Consider the following 25,328-nt stretch of genomic DNA (forward strand, 5'->3'; position numbering starts at 1 on the left):
CGAACAGTGCCAATACTTTTGTCCACCCTCTTTTTTAGGTTTGGTGTGGAATTATATCCAATTTGGCTTTAGGACAATTCTTTTTGTGTTTTTTCCTTTAAGACAAATTAAATGAAGATAATAATACCAAAGAATTTGTGTCAATCTGACAAAATTGCAGGGGTGTCAATACTTTTGGCCACAACTGTAGGGTAACAGTTCCAGGGGATGACCAGTGACTCCAACATAACAGCTTGGGATCCTGGGACCTGAATACCAACTATGACAACTTGTGGTTTAGTATGGAAGCCATGAGGTGGAGATCTCAAGGGGTCACTTGCAGCAGAGTATAGCCAAAAACACAAAGGTGTTGTGCCTATTTCCCTGCATCTAGTTGCTGGCAACGGAGGAAATTGTCCATGTCATTGTCCACTTCTGGAATATGGACCATTGAGAGAACAGGGATGTGTACTTTGGCCCACAGTGTCCAACATTTTGTTCTGCCCAGGTGATTCAGGTGCATCTGCCATTTGGTACATATATCTGAATAATGATTAGAGATGTCCTCCTTGGAAAAGCTTTACACAATTGTGAGAGAAGGCATCAGAATGAGCATCCAGTGGAGGCAAAGGAAGCTGTAGGCCCAGACAGATTTTGCAGATGGCCACAAGGAATGACCTGGAATGGTTCAGCTGGGATTGAGTGAAAGCAGTTGAAGACCTAAGGTCCATTTACACTGCAAGATTATTGTGAACAAATGTTCCTTGGAGCGCTCATTTCACGATAACTGCGCAGTCTAATCAGGCTGACAATCACCCGACCAACAAGAAAAATGTTAATATGTCAGGTGAAATGGCCTTTTTTGCTGTACAAAATATCATTCTCGGCAGCACATTGTCCTGTGTGAACAGGATTCACACTGTCGAGAGCAATGGAAGCCTATGGCTCTGATCAATCACTCAGTGTGCATCTGAAGAGCGGTCTGCCTGTGTAAACGCATCCTTACAACTAATTAGGAAAACAGGGTAGCTTCCACGACATGATTACTCCGCCTGTGGGAGCAGGTTCGTCCTCAACCTCCAAAGGATCAGGCAGAGCCTGAACTGTTCATGGACCCAGCATACACACGGTGGATCAAGATGCCTTGGAAAGGTCAGATAACGCCAACGATTTGGGACCCAATTGGGGCTGAGTCTTAGGAACTGCAAGAAAGCTTTTGCTAAACAGTGAGCTAGGACCCAACCAGTTAATGCAGATTTCTTGCGGACCAAAAATAATCTCCATGTTTAGCATTAGCAGTCTTCTGCCCGAGGGATTTACCTGCGGGCTCCGACATGGTGTCAATCTTCAAGGGATTATCAGAGCATAGGTATTTAATGACTTTTCTACAGACAAGTCATAACAAACAGACTGTCTGCATGTTAACACTATAATCAGAGCTGCAGAGCACAGCTCCATACGAAGTGTGACAGACGATGCCAGTTACTGCAGAGCAGCCCCTAAACTTTTTATTAGGTTGCTACACCTTGAATGGAGCAGGGCTCAGCAACTCCATTCATAGGGCCTGATTTGGTCTTGATGAAGGGGCATGCTGGAGTCAGACACTCCTGATTCATGAAGAGATACACAACTCTTCATGAATCTGGAGCATCTGACGAGTATTGTGCCCCGCGCCAGAAGTCTCTCTTTTCTGGTAATGAAGTGTAATTTCTGGAGTAGGGAATGACACAGTTCATCAAGTATTAGACTAGCTGTGGCATCACGCCCCGCCATAATAACCTATTTTGGCAGAGCTGGGAGAAACTGCCGTGAAAACTCCAACATTTACAAAATGTAAGCACAACTCGGAGCTGCACCTAATTTTTGTGATTTTTGAAAGCTTTTACTCAAGAAATCTGGCATGAAAGATGAATGGGGCACATAGTGTTTACTTCTGGGCACCATCATAGCAAAAAAAAACAAAAAAAAAAAACAAGCAGCTGACTGGCGGGGTTTGATGACCAATTCTGCAGATACTCAAACACCTAAGCCCAGAAAACCCCTTTAACTCCCAACTACAAAAAAATGGCAAATAGATCACGGGTTTGGATGCTGCCGTTAACAGCTCCTGCTGCAGACATGATGCAAGAAGGTAACACCTGCTCATGACAGGTTATAATATATATGCACACAATTATCAGATAAGCTCAGTTTCATGAAGAGAACTAAAAGAAAAAAACAACTCACTTTAAAACTCATGGATGATGAAATAAAGAGTTCTCGAAGAGTTTCAAACAGAAGGCCTTCAATCTCTGCGGGGGGGGAAAAGAAGGTTAACACTGCACTAATCACAGGTATCACAATAATGCATTCCCACATGCAGGAAACTAAATAAAAAATTATGATCTATTTTCTTTTCACTTCCTCCTGCATCTTCCCAAGAGAAATGTATGAGATATTCTATTGTCTACAGTTTTTTTGGCTTTTTAATATGGATCTTCATTATTAATTTCACAGCACTTTATAATATGATATGCTGTCATGTAGTCAATGGAAATCTTACCATAATGGAGAACAAAATATATTTTGCATAAAGGAAAGTTAAGTAAAAAAAAAAAAGAAAACAAAAAAAACAACAACAAACAAATCACTTATCATACAAATATCAAAAAAACATTTATAATTATAGTGGCTAGAGACATATCAGTATTAGTCTCCCAATTAATAATCAATTTGTAGAAAGTGAGCTACTATATTAAACAACCTACATGAGAATACAAAGTATCCAGAAAAACACCACTCATGGAAACAAAGTTGCATACAATTTTATTGCACAAAAATTATATTAAAACCATGTACTGTAACTTCTACATGTTAGAGGATTCAAAAAAGGAAAATAAATCAAGAGTAGAAAAAAGGAGGTGGTAAGTAAAGTCTGACTACGGGTAACAGTAAAGATTATCATGCATTGTTAAGCAAAAATATACTGATCAGATTAAAAAATACATTTAAAGTATAAAGTCAATTAACCATTCACATTACCACAACTGCCATAATGTGAGTTTCACAGTTTTGCTTTTTCGAAAGGACACACACTCCCCGTTGAGAAAGCAAAACGTGCGTTGGGGCAGTTGTGGTAATGTGCATGGTCCACTGACTTTACCAAGGGTAAGCATTATACTGCAGTTATTTTTATATGGACTGACCAACTTCATTGACAATTATTTATACTTTACACGTATTTGACTTTACTTACCACCTCTTTTTTTTCTACACTTGATTTATTTTCCTTTTTTCAATCCTCTGACATGTATCAGTTACGATATCGTCTATGTTTTTTGTTTGTGTTTTTTTATGGTTTTTGCGCAATAAAATTGTATGTAATTTTATATTTCAACAAGTGGTGTTTTTCTGCAAACAAAACACTTGTAAGAGATGATTAAATTACTTGGACAAAAAAATCAGGCGGTTATAACAATGTAATGCGAGCCGCCGGTAGATCTGAAGCCGACACCACTGGAACGGTGCTTGCACCAGAGGGGAGTATTGTCGTTATCATTTGACATGGGGGAGCTATGGTGGTTGAAAAGAGGTTGTCCACGTACAGGATTGCTGATCACACTACATTTATGACTATGGCACTGAACATAAATAGGCCGCCTTGCATGCCATAACAGAGCTAGTGTGGAGTACACTGAAATCCATCTTGAAATTATCAGTGTCTGCCTGATGCACGCCGACGTACAACCCTACTCTGATAATGGGGAGCTGTCGAGTTCTTTCTTCCCCATTTCGAATATGAAGCATGTAGACTAGTAATAGAGAAACACAATATAACAGATGCATTTATTCTAAATGCTTCTGTAAAATGAATTAATTTGCATTTTATTTTTCTCACCTGAGAATGAATAAAGTGGAATCCAACTAATAAGCTGCAATATCTGAGTGGCATAAATCCCGTCCCATCGTGGTAGACATTTGTGAAGAAAATCTTCAGTACCTGAAAATCCTTCCTAATGGAAAGAGAAAAAAAAAAAAAAAAAAGGAAAACAAGTCACAAAAGACAATGATTAAGTCGTTTTTTCGATTATTGAGAATTTAAAATGGGGACATTTATCAATAACTAGCTGAAGAGCCCGGCGTTGCCTGGGCATAGTAACCAACTGCGGTTAGTTATAACAAATTATAATGATTATATTGCACATAAAAAACGTGCATCTAATCCTATCCTGTGTGATACTGACTGCTGAGCCGTGTATCTAATCCTATTCTGTGTGATACTGTCTGCTGAGCCATGTATCTAATACTATTCTGTGTGATACTGCCTGCTGAGCCATGTGTCTAATCCACTCCTGTGTGATACTGCCTGCTGAGCCATGTGTCTAATCCTCTCCTGTGTGATACTGCCTGCTGAGCCATGTGTCTAATCCTCTCCTGTGTGATACTGACTGCTGAACCGTGTATCTAATCCTATCCTGTGTGATACTGTCTGCTGAGCTGCGTATCTAATCCTATCCTGTGGGATACTGACTGCTGAGCCGTGTATCTAATCCTATCCTGTGGGATACTGACTGCTGAGCAGTGTATCTAGTCCTATCCTGTATGATACTGATTTCTGAGCCGTGTATCTAATCCTATCCTGTGTGATGCTGACTGCTGAGCCGTGTATCTAATCCTATCCTGTGTGATACTGACTGCTGAGCTGCGTATCTAATCCTATCCTGTGGGATACTGACTGCTGAGCTGTGTATCTAATCCTATCCTGTGTAATACTGACTGCTGAGCCATGTATCTAATCCTATCCTGTGTGATACTGTCTGCTGAGCCGTGTATCTAATCCTATCCTGTGTGATACTGACTGGTGAGCTGCGTATCTAATCCTATCCTGTGGGATACTGACTGCTGAGCTGCGTATCTAATCCTATCCTGTATGATACTGACTGCTGAGCCGTGTATCTAATCCTATCCTGTGTGATGCTGACTGTTGAACCGTGTATCTAATCCTATCCTGTGGGATACTGACTGCTGAGCTGTGTATCTAATCCTATCCTGTGTAATACTGACTGCTGAGCCGTGTATCTAATCCTATCCTGTGTGATACTGACTGCTGAGCTGCGTATCTAATCCTATCCTGTGTGATACTGACTGCTGAGCCGTGTATCTAATCCTATCCTGTGTGATACTGGGCTCCCCCTGCAGTCTGTGTCAGAGGGTGGTCTGTGTTGGCATGGTAATAAATTGTGTTATTTCCAGCTTTACAGAAGGACGATAACACCATAGAAATGATAAGAATAATAGGCCTCAGTTACCACAACTGTCTACAAAGAAAACTGTTGCTGATAGCAACCAATCACAGCTTTTTTCATCTTTTAAACAGCTCTGGGACAGCGTGGCGAGTTTTGAGTGGCGACTTTTGTGTTTCGACTTTTATGTGGCGAGGTTGGTGTATGTGTGGTGAAATGTGTGCTGAGGGTGGTATATGTGTTGAAGCACGTGGTAGTGTGTGGCGCATTTTGTGTGTGTGTTCATATCCCCGTGTGTGGTGAGTATCCCATGTCAGGGCCCCACCTTAGCAGCTGTACGGTATATACTGTTTGGCGCCATCGCTCTCATTCTTTAAGTCCCCCTTGTTCACATCTGGCAGCTGTCAATTTGCCTCCAACACTTTTCCTTTCACTTTTCCCCATTATGTAGATAGGGGCAAAATTGTTTGGTGAATTGGAACGCACGGGGTTAAAATTTCGCCTCACCACATAGCCTATGATGCTCTCGGGGTCCAGACGTGTGACTGTGCAAAATTTTTTGGCTGTAGCTACGACGGTGCAGATGCCAATACATACACTTTTTCCCCATTAAGTAGATAGGGGCAAAAGTGTTTGGTGAATTGGAACGCACGGGGTTAAAATTTTGCCTCACAACATAGCCTATGACGCTCTTGGTGTCCAGACGTGTGACTGTGCCAAATTTTGTGGCTGTGGCTGCGACGGTGCGGATGCTAATCCCGGACATACACACATACATACATACATACATACATACACACCCACATTGAGCTTTATATATTAGATGTACAAATCTGCTAAACTGCAAAAATGGTGTGAATTGTGCCAAGATTATCACGACTACAGCACCACATGGCTAAATTGGCTAGGCGTGTTGGATACACTCCTCTTCCTAATGCATCAAAGAAAGCATATATCTGCACCAATATTTCAGGCATTGCAGACTTGTTGTCCAATCATACTATATGTCCTGAAAAACAGTACATGCAACAATTAAATAAACAAAATAATTAAAAATTAAATGCCTACTTGCAGTCGACAGGAGGATGTTCCAAACATCTTGGAGAACTAACCACAGATATTCTGTGGATGTTGCTTGTACAAATCTTTCTGTCTCTTCTTGTGACTCCATGATGAGATCAGGGCTCAGTGGGGGCCCTCAACAGGGCAGATAAAGTACGCTTGGGCATGAGCCGAGGGAGAAGCAAGGAGGAGGACATCGTATGAAGATGGAAGGCGCCGGACCGGACCGCGACACCCATCGCACCTGACTCCACCCCCCGGTGAGTATAATCTAACGTGTTTTTCTTATCTTTCAGGTTTCATCGGGGGCTTATCTACAGCATTACAGAATGCTGCAGATAAGCCTCTGATGGCTGTGGCCGCAAATGGGGTGACAGATTCCCTTTAATGACATGCCGACTTCAACTCAAAAATATTTCTCAGATCCGTACATTCCTACAACCAAGAATCTGCAAAAACCCTAGTCCATGCCCTCATCATCTCCCGCCTGGACTACTGCAGCCTCTTACTTTGTGGCCTCCCCTCTAACTCTTTCGAACCCCTCCAATCTTTTCTAAACTCTGATGCTCAACTAAGTCAACTGTCCCCCCACTATTTACCAGCCTCTCCCCTCAGTCAATCCCTGCATTGGCTCCCCATTACCCAAAGACTCAAGTTCAAAACCCGAACCACGGGCCATCCACAACCTGTCCCCTTCATACATCTCCGACCTCGTCTCGGTACTTACCTACACGCAACCTCTGATCCTCACAAGATCTCCTTCTCTACTCTCTTATCTCCTTGTCCCACAATCACATACAAGATTTCTCCCGCACATCACCCCTACTTTGGAACTCTCTACCACAACATATCAGACTTTTGTCTACCATGGAAACCTTCAAAAAGAACCTGAAGACCTACCTCTTCCGGCAAGCCTACAACCTGCAGTAACCACTGATCGACCAAGCCACTGCACGACCAGCTCTACCCTCGCCTATTGTATCCTCACGCATCCCTTGTAGATTGAGAGCCCTTGCGGGCAGGGTCCTGTCTCCTCCTGTACCAGTCGTGACTTGTATTGTTTAAGATTACTGTACTTGTTTTTATCATATATACCCCTTTTCACATGTAGAGCACCATGGAATAACTGACGCTATAATAATAAATAATAATAATTGGTTGTATGTTTGTGGGGTCATTCTGACACTCATTTTGCACCTCTACAACTTGTCTGCGTACAAACTACTTTTTGTTCCATACAAATATTTCACATTACGACTCATCAGCCCAGAGCACATGCTAGCATTTTTCTGCACCCAGGTTCCTTTGTTTTTCTGCATAGTTGAGTCGCTTGGTCTTGTTTTAGGTATAGCTTCTTGCTGCAATTCCACCATGAAGACCACTTAAGACTTCCCACAACAGTATGTAAGTGTCGCTGGTTCCACTAGTTGCTGCCAGCTCTGAGCTGATGGCGCTGTTGGACAGCTTCTGATTTTGAAGGGCAGTAAGCATGATGTTTCATCTGTTGCACTAAGTTTCCTTGGGCGACCTCTACAGATACAGTCCTTAATGTTGCCCATTCCGTGATGTCCTCAATGATTAGAAATACAGGCAGATACTTATAAATCATATAATACCATCAGGGATGCTTTTGACCGTCCCTGAATTTATTCTGCAGCCGGACAACAACCCCATACATCCAGCCAATGTCATTAGAAACGGTCACTTTCTTCAGCATGAATAACAAGGAGTCCTGGAGGTGATGATCCGGCCGCAGAGCCCTGATTTCACATCATCCCATCTGTCTGGGATCACAGACAGAAGGATTTGTACAATCGACATCCACAGAATATCTGGGGTCAGTTCTCCAAAATGTCTGAAACAGTATCCCTGGAGACTTCCTTAAAAAACTGTGTGTACCTAGAACAAAAGTAAATGTTTTGAAGGCACAGGCAGTCACCAAATATTGACGTCACTTTCGTTCATTGCCAATAATGAACCATAAACACTATTTTTGAAGGTGTTCTTACTTTGCTGCATTGTTTTCCCTCACCAGCTTAAAACTTTTGCACAGCACTGTATGTTAGGTGTCGGGTTCCTGCAGCTGCACAGTGGGAATCCAGAGCCTTGCATCCGGTGGTCTCCCATTCTCCACCGACCACTCAGGAGCCTGCACAGCAATCTCGGCATCCCAGACGCTCTGCTCAGACCAGTTCTGTAGGACTGGTTGTTGCTGCACCTCTGGGTCAGCAATAGCAGTGCAGGCTGTCCTGCAGCAAGCCACTCCAGAGGCTAAGTCCTCTTGTCCCGCTACTGGGCATGCTCACGAGATGATCTCCCATTGGAGATCGGGAGTCACGTGCTCAAGTCCTTCTCCTGATCTGATTGGTCCATGACAGAGATCTGGAAGGTCCTGGCAGCGCACGGCTATAAAAGGCCCTCATGGCCTCTCGGCCATGCGCTAGTATAGACTCTTCTTGCTAGATGTGTGAATGGTGATGGATGTATGATTCTGGTGACTGACTTATTAAGATTCCCCTCCCTCTGATATTACGCATGTGGATAGGGAACTATAGAAAGAGTCAGCGCCAGCCAGTGGCAAACCTTAGGCCACTGTGAACACCACACCTTTACACTAGCGTCCGGTGGTGACACATCTCTCACGGCACTATCACATAGCGGCTGTGTCTGCCGCCGCGCTGCATTCAGCAGCACTTACCGGCGTCCGCAGTAGCGACGCCGCCCGCACGATAGGGCTAGACAGACACCGTCCCCTGTCTTGGACCCTTGTCCTGTGACCAGATACCGTGCGTGCAATTTCGCTGAGACCTATGAGTCTAACAAGCTCGGTGTTTATGTTACAGCACCTCTGTGAGTTAACAGAGTCCGCTCTGCGCACATCAGGTGACGTTGAAAGCGTGCGCATTATACCGCCATATAGTGCGTTTGCCATTGTCTAGCAGCGGTTTTAACCCCTACTGCACGGTGGACCCCGGGCGGCGAACGCACTTTCTATTATTTAACATTTAGTGCGTTCCGCCGTCCCTAACACTGTATACACATACACAACATACGTACTTGTAGAAACTCTTGTGTTTGTATAACGGCATTTAAAAAGGTTTCCACTTCCTTATCATCGTGTTTCTTCCCAGTGTACCATGCGCACTCTAGTTGAAGAAAAAAAAAAACATTGAAAAATGAATGAAAAATAAAATATACCATTCAAAACAATTTTGCAAAAGAATGCAATTTAAGGGGCTGCCCAGCCTTAGGATATTGATGACTTATCATTAAAGGGGTATTCTCAAGTTTGAAAGTTATGCTGTGTCACTGGTATAGATGATAACTTTCCAATAGCTGGGGCTCTGACTGCTGGGATCACCACTAGTCTCGAGAATTGGGATTCTGAAGAACCCCTAAGTGAATGGAGAGGTGGTGGATTACGCACATTCATGAGAATGAATACAGCATGTGATCGCCCTCTGCTCTAGTCACAGGGTGCTCTTCAGATCCTCGGTTCTCGGAATCAGTGGGGGTTCCAGAAGTTGGACTATACTAATCGAGAAGTTATCCCCTAACCAGAGATATTAGCTTGCAAAATTAAGAGTCACAGTTTCGGCAAGCCCCAGAGGGCGTTAGCTGAGATTCATCTCTGGCGGCATGTAATTTTTCCTTTGCATGACGCATGCCCGGTCTGTGTGAGGCATTTAATAACACAGCCCTGCTCTCCTCACTGATCTCACCGGTGGCATTTACAGTGCTTACAAGTGGGGGTGGGGATTAGAACAGAGCTGTGTGTCAATACAAATACCTCTGTAACTGCAGCTCTCATCTCGCAGCACTGTCAGTGTGGTGCAAAGGGGAGCAGAGCTGAGCTGTGTGTCACTACAAATAGCTCTGTATCTGCAGCTCTCATCTCACATCACTGTCAGTATGGAAGTAGAGCAGAGCTATGTGTCACCACAAATACCTCTGTATCTGCAGCTCTCATCTCACATCACTGTCAGTGTGGTTGTGAGGGAGAGCAGAGTTGTGTCACTACAAATAGTTATGTATCTGCAGCTCTCATCTCACATCACTGTCAGTATGGAAGTACAGCAGAGATGTGTGTCACCACAAATACCCCTGCAGCTCTCTTCTCACAGGGCTGTCAGTGTAGGGGAGAGGGGAGTAGAGCTGAGCTGTTTCTCACTACAAATACCTCAGTATCTGCAGCTCTCATCAAACAGAATTGTCAGTTTGGAGTGAGGGCGAGTAGAGCAGAACTTTGTGCCACTATAAATACCTGTGCAGCTCTTATCTCACAGCGCTATCAGTGTGAGGGCGAGGGGAGTAGAGTAGAGGTGTGTGTCACTATAAATACCTTTGCATCTGCAGCTCTCATCTCAATGTGTTGTCAGTGTGGGGTGACGGGAGTAGAGCAGAGCCGTGTGTCACTACAGCATGAGGCGAGGGGGTAGATGAGAAAGGTGTGTCACTACAAATATCTCTACATCTGCAGCTATCACCTTACAGCACTGTCAGTGTGGGGAGTACAGCAGAGCTGTATGTCACTACAAATACCACTGCATCTGCAGCTCTCATCACAAAGCTCTGTCAGTGTTGAGGTGAGGGGAAAGTACAGCAAAAATAACAGTATTGTGAGACAAGAGTTGCTGATGCAGACATGTTTGCATTTCTGCTCTATGCCCTTACCTAGCTTGTAATTAGAGTATCAGTCAGATCAGTGAAAAGTGCACAGCTGTCTGGCATTACACGTCTCACACAGAGAAAGGCAGATCTGCCCTTCCCTAGAGGTGTGTTTTTTTCTTTTTTTTATAACCTGCTCTCGGCCTGCATATGATTGAGCAATGACATGCAGGGGGAATAAGTAACCTCTCTTAACGCCCCCTTATCTTGGTGAAAATTATTTTTTAAATTTTGCAAGCTTATATTTATACAATAGAGAGGAGAAATTACAAAAATAAATGTCAAATTTACGTTTTACTCAGCTCTGTAGCCATTATTCCATGCTGAAACTTGTGAAAGGTCCTGGTTACCCCATACAACACACACACACCTCGTCACCGGTTTCCTAATAGATTGTGAGCTCCTGGGAGCAGGTCTTCTTGTTTGAGTTTTAAATACCGTATAGGTTTATTACTCTAATTACTCAGATTTTCTATATTCATAAACCCTCTAAATTGTATTAATATATAAATAATTATTATAAATCAGTTCTTGTAGTACCTTCATGGAGGGTAAATGCCAACCAGTAATTCACTCGCAGCAAAGAGTCATCCTTATTGAGGCAGGAAATGAAATTCAATAGTAAAGGATTGTGTATTACGCAGCCCATCCGTGCTGGAAGCTAGAGGCAAAAAGGATAAATTATATTCTTATTAGTATAGAAAAATATAATAAATAATATTTATACCAACAAGAAACATTGACTGAGAAATTGGTGGAATATGCAGCGCGCTATTATTTTTAGTGTGTAATAAAGCATTATAGGGTATGTGATCCACTGGGACTTGCCCAATACTAACTGGAATTACCTTTGGTAACAGATTGAGGGCTGGGGATGTCCTAGTAATATATCTGTAGTATGGTAAACTACCTCTACATATACATTTTTTAACTTTTAACCTATTGGGATTTATACTGAACTTTTTAACACAGATTTAGTAAAAGTTATGCTTTACGGGATTTAATAGAAAATTTGACTGGAAAATCAGAAATTATGCAAAATATGAACCTCCTATTAAAGAGGTGCCTTTTTTTACGCATCCACCCTCTATTGAATGGAATAGGAGGTGGGTGTGCAGTACCAGCCGTGGTCACTATCAGAAAACCGAGCAGCTCCTCAATTGAATAGTTCTGGCCGGCAGCTGCCAAAACAGAGAGCAGCTGATCGGCAGACAACTGATCAGACACTGATGACCAATTCCAGGGATAGGTCATCAGTGATAAAGTAGTGGACAACCTCTTTAAGTGTCTTAATATGGGATGCCTGTATAATTTTATAGGGACGTCACAGTGATGGAGAAAGACGAGAGCAGTAGTTAGATTGGAAATGAGGTCTGTGATTTCACATATCACTAGCTGTATTTTTTTCCCAAAAATAAGAAAGAGGCCTGCAGGACTAAAAAAATAGGGAACAGCTCTCCCTCCTCCTCCCCATATGTCCAACACATGGGACTGGCTTCTAAGAAAAACAGTTGGGATACTATACCACCGGGAAAGCAATGCATAGCAGACCTCACCAAAGCCAGAGCAAGTGGATGATTTATGGTTACGACGAGGATACATCTCCAGAGAGAATTGGACAGAGAAAGACCCAAATTGCCCTCCCACTAGGTTTGTAAATTGGTATTAGATTGGCGTGGAGGTACAATCGGCAGGGAGTGTAAGAAGGATATAGTCTCCAAGGTCCTGTGTCCAAGCACGCAACTTTGAATAGCTGTGGGACATGGCTATGTAGCGGTGGAGAGAGGACGCACTTAGGGAGAGCTCCTGATATCCTGCAATTATCCAGCCAGCGGACCCCTGTTACCGCGAAATACCTGCCATCTCCTTAACCAGGACATCCGTGACAGGGAAAATAGTGGACGTGTACACCGAGATGGGGCACCTTCGGCAAGATATGCAGGCCATGAGGGGGCGCATTGCGGAGGTGGAGACAAGGGTGTACCAGGTAGAGGACACCATCACACCCATGGAGGCCAAGCTAACGAAAGTGGCGGGCTCTATAAACGCATGGAGGCAAAAAGCAGATGACATGGAGAATAGAATGTGTCGGAATAATATTCGAGTTATTGGTCTGCCGGAACGCTCGGAAGGTCAACATCCGAAGCAATTTCTAGAAGATTGGCTTAAAATTTCTCTGGGGGATGAATTCTCCCCAACAATTGCTGTGGAAAGGGCTCATAGGGTCCCTACAAGGCCTCTTCCCCCTGGTGCCCCATCTAGTCCTTTCCTGGCACGTCTCCTTAACTACTCCACACTGATGAGGGGCAATACCCCGAAACAGCTGTCTGTGGATGGATACCATGTTTTGGCATAGGTGGTTTCCTTCATTGGAGACTGCCCTTCCCGTGGTTGTTCCTTCCCGGGGAAAGACCTGGCTAGTCATTGCTTGCGTTGAGAAACATGTGATGGTGTCTCCGCGGCTTGTGTTTTGCATTCTTAACTGCAGAGACATGGATGTGATTCTACGTCTAGCACGGCAAAAAAGTCCCTTTAAATTTAACAATGCCACAATCTCAATTTTCCAAGATTTCTCTATGGAACTTCAGAAACAACGGGCACAGTTCATGGAAATCAAAAAGTGGCTCAGAGAGAAGAATGTTATGTACTCAAAGATCTATCCGGCCCGGCTTCGGGTGGTCCACGAGGGGTCTTCTGTTGTGAACTCATTTTCTGGTTTACCTCTGGCTTCTGGTGAGAGTGGTGGAGCTGGCTGTGTTGACAGAGGAGTCGTGAGTTCTCCATCCGGGCTCCCTCTAGTGGTGACAGTAGGTAATGAAGCTGATCTAAATTGCAGAGACCTGCCACCTGAGGAAAAGGACTGTGAGTGGACATCAGGAGTCTCTGACTGGATTTAAGAAAGCCAACTCCCTAGTTTTGTGCTGGTGATTTTTTCCTGCCCTGAGGTTCTGGTTTCCAGTTCTGTTCCTGCCTTCTCAAGCTAAGTGTGCTCTGCTATTTTTTCACACGAGATTTGGTCTGGTTTACTCAGTTTTTGTGGTCAGCCAGACCCTGCTGGGGCTGTGCTGAATTTCCATTCTTATGTCTCTGTTTATGCCAGTTTGTTTTTTGTCCTTGTTCAGATTGGTATCTTTTTGCTCTGTCTTCAGAATATACCAGAGTGCTGATATAGAGAATTGAAGTCTAGCGACTTCAGGGTTTTTTGTTATCAGAAAGTGTTGGACATTTTTTGGCAGGGTTTTGTGCGTGATTGCAGACAGCATCTTTCCTTTCCTGTCCTTTCTAGTTAGTGTGGGCCCCATCGTTTGCTCAGCCTATTTTTCTATCTGTGTTGGTGTTTTCATCTTGTCTCACCGACAATACATGTTTGGGGGGCTGTCTATTGCTTTGGGGTCTGCTCTGGGGCAGTTTAGATTTCCCCTTTTCTTGCTTTAGGCTTATTTAGTTCTCCGGCTGTGACGAGGCATCTAGGATCATCTTAGGTACGCTCCACGGCTACTGCTAGTTGTTGTGGATAGGATCAGGGGTCTGCAATCCGCTTAGTTACCAACCTCTCTGGTTTTCTGTGGCTTAGCTTGTTTTTCCTCCTCGGTGACTCATTCATAACAGTCTTCTATATTTTTTACGGATCCAGCGGAAGAGGCTGAGTGGCTGGGGTCCCACAAGGGGTCTGCTGCGAAGGAATCCTAATGTATCTATTGTTAGTCAGAATTCTTCTATTAATGGTTTGAATGGAGCTTTTTCTGCAGGCGTCCAGATTACCAACAATACCGGACACTGAGCTCAGTGATGGTATCCCCTTGTTTGTTTCATGATGGGAGCACAGGACTTTGCTCCTATATTGTTTGTTGTTTTTTTACTCTGTTTTTTCTTTATAATGGTTCTATTTGTTCTTTAGGTAGAAGTCGCAGCCAACAGCAATTTCAATCTCTATGTGGGGGTCTATAAATTTTACTCGGGTAATGATATACGCCATATACAGCGGAGTAAACTTTGAAAGTTGTCTTGTCATTATTCTTAAAAGGTGGGAAAGCGGAGAGACTGTTCAGCCTCTCAGGGGAGGGAGTAGAGAGGCAGAGCATTGGCTCGTTTGAAGGCCAATTATGTCTAATTCCAAAATGAGACACTCTAAAACAACCCCTATGTAGCCAGATGTGAAAAACTTCATACTCTAACCTCAGGGGGAAAAGCGGATTACACAAAATGGGATACATAGAAGAGGATTGTGGTAAAATTTGAGAGCGAGCCATATAGTATGGCAGGCGAGGGTAGCCCTGATCCTGGAATGTGTTTTAAAGGGAAGGTGCCATCAAAAATTTTTTTTTTTTTTTTTTTCAACAATTGAAAAAATGATGAGCAAAGAAAGGGGTCTAGGCCATTTCTGCTCTCAGTGGAGAGCTTGAGAAAGGTGACTTTAAATGAGCCTTTCATTTGGTGTGGGCACTGTGTGGCGGTCATTATTGCTGTGGTTTTGTGCAGGTGGCACAGCGCCGTCTGGAGTCATGGGGGCTCTGTCTTGCAGCACGGGCGCTGAGGCACCAGGTCGTCCACCCTGCTGATGCACTGTCGCTGTGGAGGTGGTCTGCGCACAGGTCCACTCAGTTAGGGCGATAGGGACCCAGTACGAGGTTCGCCATGACGTGGCAGTAGGCTACATACAGTCTAATAAGAATGTTACACTATGCACCCCATCTTGAATGAAAAAAAATATAAATGTAGAAATTTTTTGCAAATTTATTAAAAAAGAAAAACTGAAATATCACATGGTCATAAGTATTCAGACCCTGTGCTCAGACACTCATATGTAAATCACATGCTGTTCATTTCCTTGTGATCTTCCTTGAGATGGTTCAACTACTTTATTGGAGTCCAGCTGTGTTTAATTAAACTGATAGGACTTGATTTGTAAAGGCACACACCTGTCTATATAAGACCTCACAGCTCACAGTGCATGTCAGACCAAATGAGAATCATGAGGTCAAAGGATCTGGCCAAGGAGCTCAGAGACAATTGTGGCAAGGCACAGATCTGGCCAAGGTTACAAAAGAATTTCTGCAGTACTCAAGGTTCCCAAGAGCACAGTGGCCTCCATAATCCTTAAATGGAAGATGTTTGGGACCACCAGAAGTCTTCCAAGACCTGGCCATCCAGTCAAACTGAGCAATCATGGGAAAAGAGCCTTGATGAAATCAGGGCTGTGGAGTCGGTAAGCCACACCTGCGACTCCGACTCCTCAATTTCCCTTACACCGACTCCGACTCCAACTCCACTACTCCGACTCCCACACATATTGCTTATATTTAAGTGAAAAATTTATTGTAGTACAATGTGAACCTCAGACATTTAATCATTTTTATGATCCAATAATCAAGATATTTAGATAGAACAGAATATATATTGGTGTACTACCCGGTTTTCATTCTTTTTGGTACAGATACGATATGGATAGACAGATATGGATAAATGGATAGATAGAGCAGATTTCTAATCTGTTTTTGCTATTGAAAACATCTATGAGCTCAAAAACCTTTCAGGTGATGCAGTTTTTTAAAAAGATGATCAACTTTTGCAGCTGAAAAACGTATCCTCAAAAAACACAGGAAAAACGCTGTGTGTGAATGTAGCCTTAGATCAGGAATATAACAGCCATTTATAGGACATTTCATAACTTTCCCAAACTCCTATGAAAAAATATTCAGCACATCCTGCATTGAACTACTGTACCCAATTTATTATATATTTTAGGAGTCGGTCCATTTTATACCGACTCCAACTCCGACTCCACCAAAATGAGCTCCGACTCCACGACTCCGACTCCACAGCCCTGGATGAAAGAGGTAAAGCAGAACCCCAAGATCACTGTGGTTGAGCTCTAGAGATACAGTAGGGAGATGGGAAAAAGTTCCACAAAGTCAACTATCACTGCATCCCTCCACCAGTCGGGTCTTCATGGCAGAGTGGCCCGACGGAAGCCATATAGAGTTTGCTAAAAAAACAAACAAACTCCCAGACTCTGAGAAATAAGATTCTCTAGTCTGATGAGACGAAGATAGAACTTTTTGCTGATAAGTCTATGTGGTTTGTGTGGAGAAAACCAGGCACTGCTCATCACCTGTCCAATACAATCCCAACAGTGAAACATGGTGGTGGCAGCATCTTGGAATGGGGGTGTTTTTCAGCTGCAGGGACAGGACGACTGGTTGCAACTGAAGGAATATCCTGGATGAAAACCTCTTCCAGAATGCTCTGGACCTCAGACTTGGTTGAAGGTTCACCTTCCAACAAGACAATGTCCCTAAGCACACAGCTAAAATAATGAGTGGCTTCAGAACAATTCTGTGACCATTCTTGACTGGCCCAGTCAGAGCCCTAACCTAAACTCAATTGAGCATCTCTGGAGAGACCTGAAAATGGCTGTCCACCGACGATCACATCCAACCTGATGGAACAGGAGAGGATCTGCAAGGAAGAATGGAAGAAGATCCCAAATCCAGGTGTGAAAAACTTGTTGCAAAGACTCAAGGCTGCACTAGCTCAAAAGGGTGCTTCTACTCAATACTGAGCAAAGGGTCTGAATACTTATGAACAGGTGATATTTCAGTTTTTCTTTTTAATAAATTTGCAAAAATTTCTACATTTCTGTTTTTTTCAGTCAAGATGGGGTGCAGAGTGAACATTAACCCCTTCGTGACCCAGCCAGTTTTCACCTTTCTGACCCGGACAATTTTTACAATTCTGACGACTGTCACTTTATGAGGTAATAACTCTGGAACGCTTCAACGGATCCCACTGATTCTGAGACTGTTTTCTCGTGACATATTGTACTATAAGACAGCAGTAAAATTTCTTCAATATGACTTGTGTTTATTTGTGAAAAAAGGAAATTTGACGAAAATTTCTCAATTTTCCAAATTTTCATTTTTATGCCCTTAAATCAGAGAGTCATATCACACAAAATAGTTAATAAATAACATTCCCCACATGTATACTTTACATCAGCACAATTTTGGAACCAAATTTTTTTTTTCTTAGGAAGCTACAAGGATTAAAAGTTGACCAGCGATTTCTCATTTTTACAACACCATTTTTTAGGGACCACATCAACATTTGAAGTCATTTTGAGGGGTCTATATGATAGAAAATACCCCAAAGTGACACCACTCTAAAAACTGCACCCCTGAAGGTGCTCAAAAATCACATTCCATAAGTTTTTAAACCCTTCAGGTGCTTCACAGGAATTTTTGGAATGTTTAAAAAAATGAACATTTAACTTTTTTTTCACAAAAAAATTACTTCAGATCCAATTTGATATATTTTACAATGGGTAACAGGAGAAATTGGACCCCAAAAGTTGTTGTACAATTTGTCCTGAGTACGCTGATACCCAATATACGCAGGTAAACCACTGGGCGCATGGCAGAGCTCGGAAGGGAAGGAGCGCCATTTGACTTTTCAATGCAAAATTGGCTGGAATTGAGATCGGACGCCATGTCGCGTTTGAAGAGCCCCTGATGTGCCTAAACAGTGGAAATCCCCCACAAGTGACACCATCTTGGAAAGTAGACCCCCTAAGGAACTTATCTAGATGTGTGGTGAGTATTTTTAACCCCCAAGTGCTTCACAGAAGTTTAAAATGTAGAGCCGTAAAAATAAAAATTCCCTAAAATGATCTTTTCGCCCCCAATTTTTATTTTCCCAAAGATAACAGGAAAAATTGTACCCCAAAATTTGCTGTGCAATTTGTCCTGAGTATGCTGATACCCCATATGTGGGGGTAAACCACTGTTTGGGCGCATGGCAGAGCTCGGAAGGGAAGGAACACTGTTTTGGCTAGTATTGAGATCAGACGCATGTCACGTTTGGAGAGCCCCTCATGTGCCTAAACAGTGGAAACCCCCCAATTCTAACTCCAACACACCTCTAACCCTAATCCCAACTCTAACCCTAACTTTAGCCTCAACCCTAACGGGAAAATGGAAATAAATACATTTTTTTTTATTTTATTATTTTTCCCTAGCTAAGGGGGTGATAAAGGGGGGTTTGATTTAATAGTTATAGCGGGTTTTTATGCTTGGCAGCTGTCACACGCTAAAAGACGCTTTTTACTGTAAAAATAATTTTTGCATCACCACATTTTGAGAGCTATAATTTTTCCAGATTTTGGCCCAGAGTCACGTGAGGTCTTGTTTTTTACGGGACGAGATGATGTTTTTATTGGTACTATTTTTGGGTACATGACATTTTTTGATCGCTTTTTATTCCGACTTTTGGGAGTCAGGATGAACAAAAACCAGCAATTCATGATTTTCTTTTTGGGGGGCGTTTATACCGTTCTACGTGTGGTAAAATTGATAAAGCAGCTTTATTCTTCGGGTCAGTACAATGACAGCAATACCTTATTAATATCATTTTTTTGTGTTTTGGCGCTTTTATACAATAAAAACTATTTTATAGAAAAAACAATTATTTTTGCATTGCTTTATTCTTAGAGCGATAACTTTTTTATCTTTCCGTGATGGAGCTATATGGCGGCTTCTTTTTTGCGGAACAAGATAACATTTTCAGCGGTACCACGTTTATTTATATTCGTCTTTTAGATCGCATTTTAGTGCACTTTTTGTTCGGCGGTATGATAACACATTGTTTTTTTGCCTCGTTTTTTATTTATATTTTATACGGTGTTCCCTGAAGGGGTTAACTAGTGGGACAGTTTTATAGATTGGGTGGTTACAGATTTGGCAATACCAAATATGTGTACTTTTATTTTTTCTTTATTTACATAAATAAATGTATCTATTGGCAAAATATTTATTTTTTTCTTTATTTGGGGATTTTTAAATAAAATATTTTTACACAAAATTTTTTTTTAACTTTATTACATTGTCCCAGTATGGGAGATTACTATATAAAGTCAGATCGCTGATCCGACACTTTGCAAAGCACAGTGTCAGATCAGCAATCTGACAGGCAGTGAAGGAGGCTTGCCAGTGCCTGCTCTTAGCAGGCGCTCGCAAGACACCTCACTTAAGTACCCAGAAGGACCCCTGCGCGATGCTTCTCTATGCCGCTGTCAGTACTGACAGTGGCATCAGAGGGGTTAAATGCCCACGATCGGTGCCTACACCGATCGTGGGCGTTGCTGCGGGTGTCAGCTGTCACCCGCACCCGATCACCAAGGCGCTCAGCTTGAGGCCGCGGTTATCGTGCCACCGTACTAGTACTGCTGCGGGAAGAAATGCAGTTCCCGCTGAGCCATACTAGTACAGCGAAGGTCGGAAAGGGGTCAATTTAACCCCTTAATCCCATATGACGTACTATCCCGTCCATGTGCCCTGGGACTTAATTCCCAGGGATGGGATAGTACGTCATAGCGATCAGCGGCGCTCACGTTGTGAGCGCCGCTGATCGCGGCTGGGTGTCAGCTGATTATCACAGCTGACACCCGGCACAATGTGTCAGGGGCGGTCATGGACCGCCCCCGACACGTTAACCCCTTGCACACCGCCATCAAACACGATCGCGGTGTACCGGGGGTTAAAGGGAGGCATCGGCAGGGAGGGGGCTCCCTCCGTGCTCCCCTGAGCCCCCCACGGCAGCGCAATGTGCAGCGCAGCTGCCGGGGGCTCCTTCTCTGCAGTTCCCCGAATCCAAGATGGCGACGGGGACCTTCGGGGGCCTGCAGGGAGCCGGCTTCCTCAGTGCCTGCAAAGCGCAGGACCGAGGAAGCCTGCTAATCTGTGACAGTGATCTGTGATGTGACAGATCAGCGATCTGTCACAGGACCGTGATGTCCCACCTGGGACAATGTAAAAAAGTTTAAAAAAAAAAAAAAAAAAAGTGTTAAAATAATTTTTTAAAAAAAAGCCAAATAAATTAGAAAAAAAAAAAAATATATACCCCCAATAAATTCATTTTTTGGAAATAAAAACCAAAAACAATAAAAGTACATATATTTCGTATCGCTGCGTCCGTAACGACCTCCCCTATATCCCATTAGTTAACCCCTTTAGCGAACCCCCTTAAAAAATAAAAAAACGAAGCAAAAAATAATGATTTATCATACCGCCGAACAAAAAGTGCAATAATGCGCGATCAAAAAGACGGATATAAATAACCATGGTACCGCTGAAAACGTCATCTTGTCCTGCAAAAAACGAGCCATATAGCATCATCAGCGAAAAAATAAAGTTATAGCTCGCAGAATAAAGCGATGCAAAAATATTTTTTATATAAAATAGCTTTCATTGCATAAAACCGACAAAACATAAAAAAAGACCTAAATGAGGTATCGCTGTAACCGTACTGACCCAAAGAATAAAGCCGCTTTATCAATTTTATCGCACGAGGAACGGCGTAAACGCACCCCCCAAAAGAAATTCATGAAACGCTGGTTTTTGTTCATTCTGCGTCCCAAAAATCGGAATAAAAAGCGATCAAAAAATGTCACGTGCCCGAAAATGGTACCAATAAAAACGTCAACTCGTCCTGCAAAAAATAAGACCTCACATAACTCAGTGGGTCAAAATACGGAAAAATTATAGCTCTCAATATGTGGTGATGCAAAAACTATTTTCACAATAAAAAGCGTCTTTTAGCGTGCGACAGCTGCCAAACATAAAAACCGCCATAAATAGTAAATCAAACCCCCCGTTATCACCCCCTTAGTTAGGGAAAAATAAAATTAAAAGAAAATGTATTTATTTCCATTTTCCCATTAGGGTTAGGGCCAGGGCTAGGGCTGAGATTAGGGTTAGGGGTGTGTTGGGGTTAGGGTTGGAGTTATAATTGGGGGGTTTCCACTGTTTGGTCACATCAGGTGCTCTCCAAATGCAACATGGCATCTGATCTCAATTCCAGCCAATTCTGAGCTGAAAAAGTCAAATGGTGGTCCTTCCCTTCCAAGCTCTGCCACATAGAATCGTAGAGTTGGAAGGGACCTCCTGGGCCATCTGGTCCAACCCCCTGCTCAAAGCAGGATTCGCTAAATCATCCCAGTCAGATGTCTGTCCAGCCTCTGTTTGAAGACTTCCATTGAATGAGAACTCACCACCTCTCGTGGCAGCCTGTTCCACTCATTGATCACTCTGTCAAAAAGTTTTTTCTAATATCTAATCTGTGTCTCCTCCCTTTCAGTTTCATCCCATTGCTTCTAGTCTTTCCTTGTGCAAATGAGAATAAAGTTGATCCTTCTACAATGTGACAGCCCTTTAGATATTTGTAGACATCTATTAAGTCTCCTCTCAGTCTTATCTTCTGCAAGCTAAACATTCCCAAATCCTGCAACCTGTCCTCATAAGACAGGGTTTGCAGACCGGTCACCATTCTGGTCGCTCTTTTCTGAACTTGCTCCAGTTTGTTGATGTCTTTTTTAAAATGTGGTGCTCAAAACTGGACACAGTATTCCAGATGAGGTCTGACCAAAGAGGAATAGAGGGCAATAATGACTTCACGTGATATAGACTGTATGCTTCTGTTAATACATCCTAGAATTGCATTTGCCTTTTTTGCTGCTGCATCACACTGTTGACTCATATTCAGTCTGTGATCTATTAGTATACCCAAGTCTTTTTCACATGTGCTGTTGCTTAGCCCTATTCCTCCCATTCTGTATATGCTTTTTTCATTTTTATTGCCCAGATGTAGTACTTTGCATTTTTCCCTGTTAAAAACCATTCTGTTAGTTGCTGCCCACTGCTCCAGTTTATTTATATCTTTTTGAATCCTCTCTCTCTCTTCTTTAGTATTAGCTATCCCTGCTAGCTTTGTGTCATCAGCAAATTTAATCAGTTTACCCTGCGCCCAAACAGTGTTTTACCCCCACAAATGGGGTATCAGGCCACTCAGGACAAATTGCAAAACAACTTTTGGGGTCCAATTTCTTCTGTTACCCTCAGGAAAATAAACAATTGGGGGCAAAAATATCATTTTGTGGAAAAAAACGATTTTTTTTATATTCACGCCCGGGCGTTATAAACTTCTGTGAAGCACTTGGGGGTTCAAAGTGCTCACCACACATCTAGATAAGTTCCTTAGGGGGTCTACTTTCCAAAATGGGGTCATTTGTGGGGGGTTTCCACTCTCCAAAGGCAACATGACACGCGTAAACCATTCCATCAAATCTGCATTCCAAAACGTCACTACTTCCCTTCCGAGCCCCGATGTGTGCCCATACAGTAGTTTTCTCCCACATATGGGGTGTCAGCGTACTCAGGACAAATTGGACAACAACATTTGGTGTCCAATTTCTCCTGGTACCCATGGGAAAATAAAAAAATTGGTGACTAAAAGATCATGTTTGTGGAAAAAAAAAATTTTTTTATTTTCACGCCCGGGCGTTATAAACTTCTGTGAAGCACTGGTGGGGTCAAAGTGCTCACCACACATCTAGATAAGTTTCTTGGGGGGTCTCGTTACCACAATGGTGTCATTTGTGGGGGGTTTCCACTGTTTTGGTACATCAGGGGCTCTCCAAACGCGACATTGTGTCCAATCTCAATTCCAGCCAAAAACGTCAAATGTCGCTGCTTCCCTTCCGAGCTCTGCCATGAGCCCAAATAGTGGTTTACCCCCACATGTGGGGTATCAGCGTACTCAGGACAAATTGCACAATAACTTTTAGGGTCCTGTTACCCTTGGGAAAATAAAAATTGGGGGTGAAAAGATCATTTTTGTGGAAAAAATATGATTTTTTTTTAATTGTACCGCTGTACGTTATAAACTTCTGTGAAGCGCTGGTGGGTTCTAAGTTCTCACCACATATCTAGATAAGTTCCTTGGGGGGTCTAGTTTCCAAAATGGGGTCACTTGTGGGGGGTTTCCGCTGTTTAAGTACATCAGGGGCTCTCCAAACGTGACATGGCGTCCGATCTGAATTCCAGCCAATTTTGCATTGAAAAAATCAAACGGCGCTCCTTCCCTTCTGAGATCAGCCATGCGCCGAAATAGTGGTTCCCCCCCCCACATATCAGGTACCAGCGTACTCAGGACAAATTGAACAATAAATTTTGCAGTCCAATTTCTCCTGTTACCCTTGGTAAAATAAAAAAATTGAACCTGAAGTATTTTTTTTTGTGAAAAAAAGTTAAATGTTTATTTATTTTTTTTTAAATATTCAAAAAATTCCTGTGACGCACCTAAAGGGTTAATAAACTTCTTGAATGTGGTTTTGAGCACCTTAAAGTGTGCAGTTTTTAGAATGGTGTCACTTTTGGGTATTTTCTATCATATAGACCCCTCAAAGTGGCTTCAAATGTGATGTGGTCTGTAAAAATAAAATGGTGTTGCAAAAATGAGAAATCGCTGGTCAATTTTTAACCCTTATAACTTCCTAACAAAAAAAATTTTGGTTCCAAAATTGTGCTGATGTAAAGTAAACATGTGGGAAATGTTACTTATCAAATTTTTTGTGTGCCGTATCACTGTGATTTAAGGGCATAAAAATTCAAAGTTGGAAAATTGCGAAATTTTCAAAATTTTCGCCAAATTTCCGTTTTTTTCACAAATAAACGCAAGTTATTTGAATGAAATTTTACCACTAACATTAAGTACAATATGTCACGAGAAAACAATGTCAGAATCACCGGGATCCATGGAAGCGTTTCAGAGTTATCACCTCATAAAGGGACAGTGGTCAGAATTGTAAAAATTGGCCCGTTCATGAACGTGCAAACCACCCTTGGGGCTTAAGGGGTTAAAAAACGGTAATTAGACCTACCGGTAGTTGTGTTTCCAGGAATTCATCCTGACAGCACACTGGAGGACGTCCTTCTTAACCACAGTGGGACAGGAAACCACGAGAGCTTAAAAGGACCCTCCCCCTACCACACTCCAGTGGTTTCTCAAAGTAACACATCTGGATGGATGCAAAAAATAAAACTTTTATTTAAACCAACATTCCTCATACACATGTTACATCACAGTCGTATGGAAAGTGTCATAGGCAGGGAACTAACAGTGCTGTCAGGATGGATTCCTGGAAACACAATTACCGGTAGGTCTAATTACCATTTTCCAGGTCACCACCTAACAGCACACTGGAGTAGTACCAAAGGATATTGGTCCTAGGGTGGGACTACTGCATGGAGTACTTTTCTCCTAAATGCTAACTGTGTGGAGGCCACGTCTAGTTTATAGTGCTTAGAGAAGGTACTGAGACTGGCCCAAGATGCTGCCTTGCAGATCTGTTCTGCCGAGGCTCCTCCCCTCTCCGCCCATGACGCGGCCATGGCCCTAGTTGAGTGGGCTCTAAGGCTCCCCGGGGGACTCTGACCCTGTGCTCTATAGACTATGCTAATAATGGATCTAATCCACCTTGCTATTGTGGATTTTGATGCCTTTTTCCCTTTATTCGGGCCTCTGTACTGGACAAAGATTATTATCCTGCCTCCAAGGCCTGGT

General features: G+C 42.8%; 1 protein-coding gene across 2 annotated transcripts in view; it reads right to left on the reverse strand.

Moving 5' to 3' along the window:
• Window positions 1-25,328, reverse strand: part of CENPI (centromere protein I) — a 166,645-nt gene that overhangs the window by 46,891 nt on the left and 94,426 nt on the right. For both annotated transcript variants that reach the window (XM_073573088.1, XM_073573089.1), the window contains exons 12-15: window positions 11,472-11,592; window positions 9,321-9,409; window positions 3,857-3,971; window positions 2,206-2,270 (exon numbers count right to left, since the gene is read on the reverse strand). In XM_073573088.1, the coding sequence (XP_073429189.1) occupies window positions 2,206-2,270; window positions 3,857-3,971; window positions 9,321-9,409; window positions 11,472-11,592 (390 nt within the window). The remainder of the gene's footprint in view (window positions 1-2,205; window positions 2,271-3,856; window positions 3,972-9,320; window positions 9,410-11,471; window positions 11,593-25,328) is intronic.

This window comes from Dendrobates tinctorius, unplaced genomic scaffold (assembly GCF_039654945.1).
Source record: "Dendrobates tinctorius isolate UK_male_01 unplaced genomic scaffold, ASM3965494v1 ptg000034l, whole genome shotgun sequence".
Taxonomy (NCBI): Eukaryota; Metazoa; Chordata; class Amphibia; order Anura; family Dendrobatidae; genus Dendrobates; species Dendrobates tinctorius.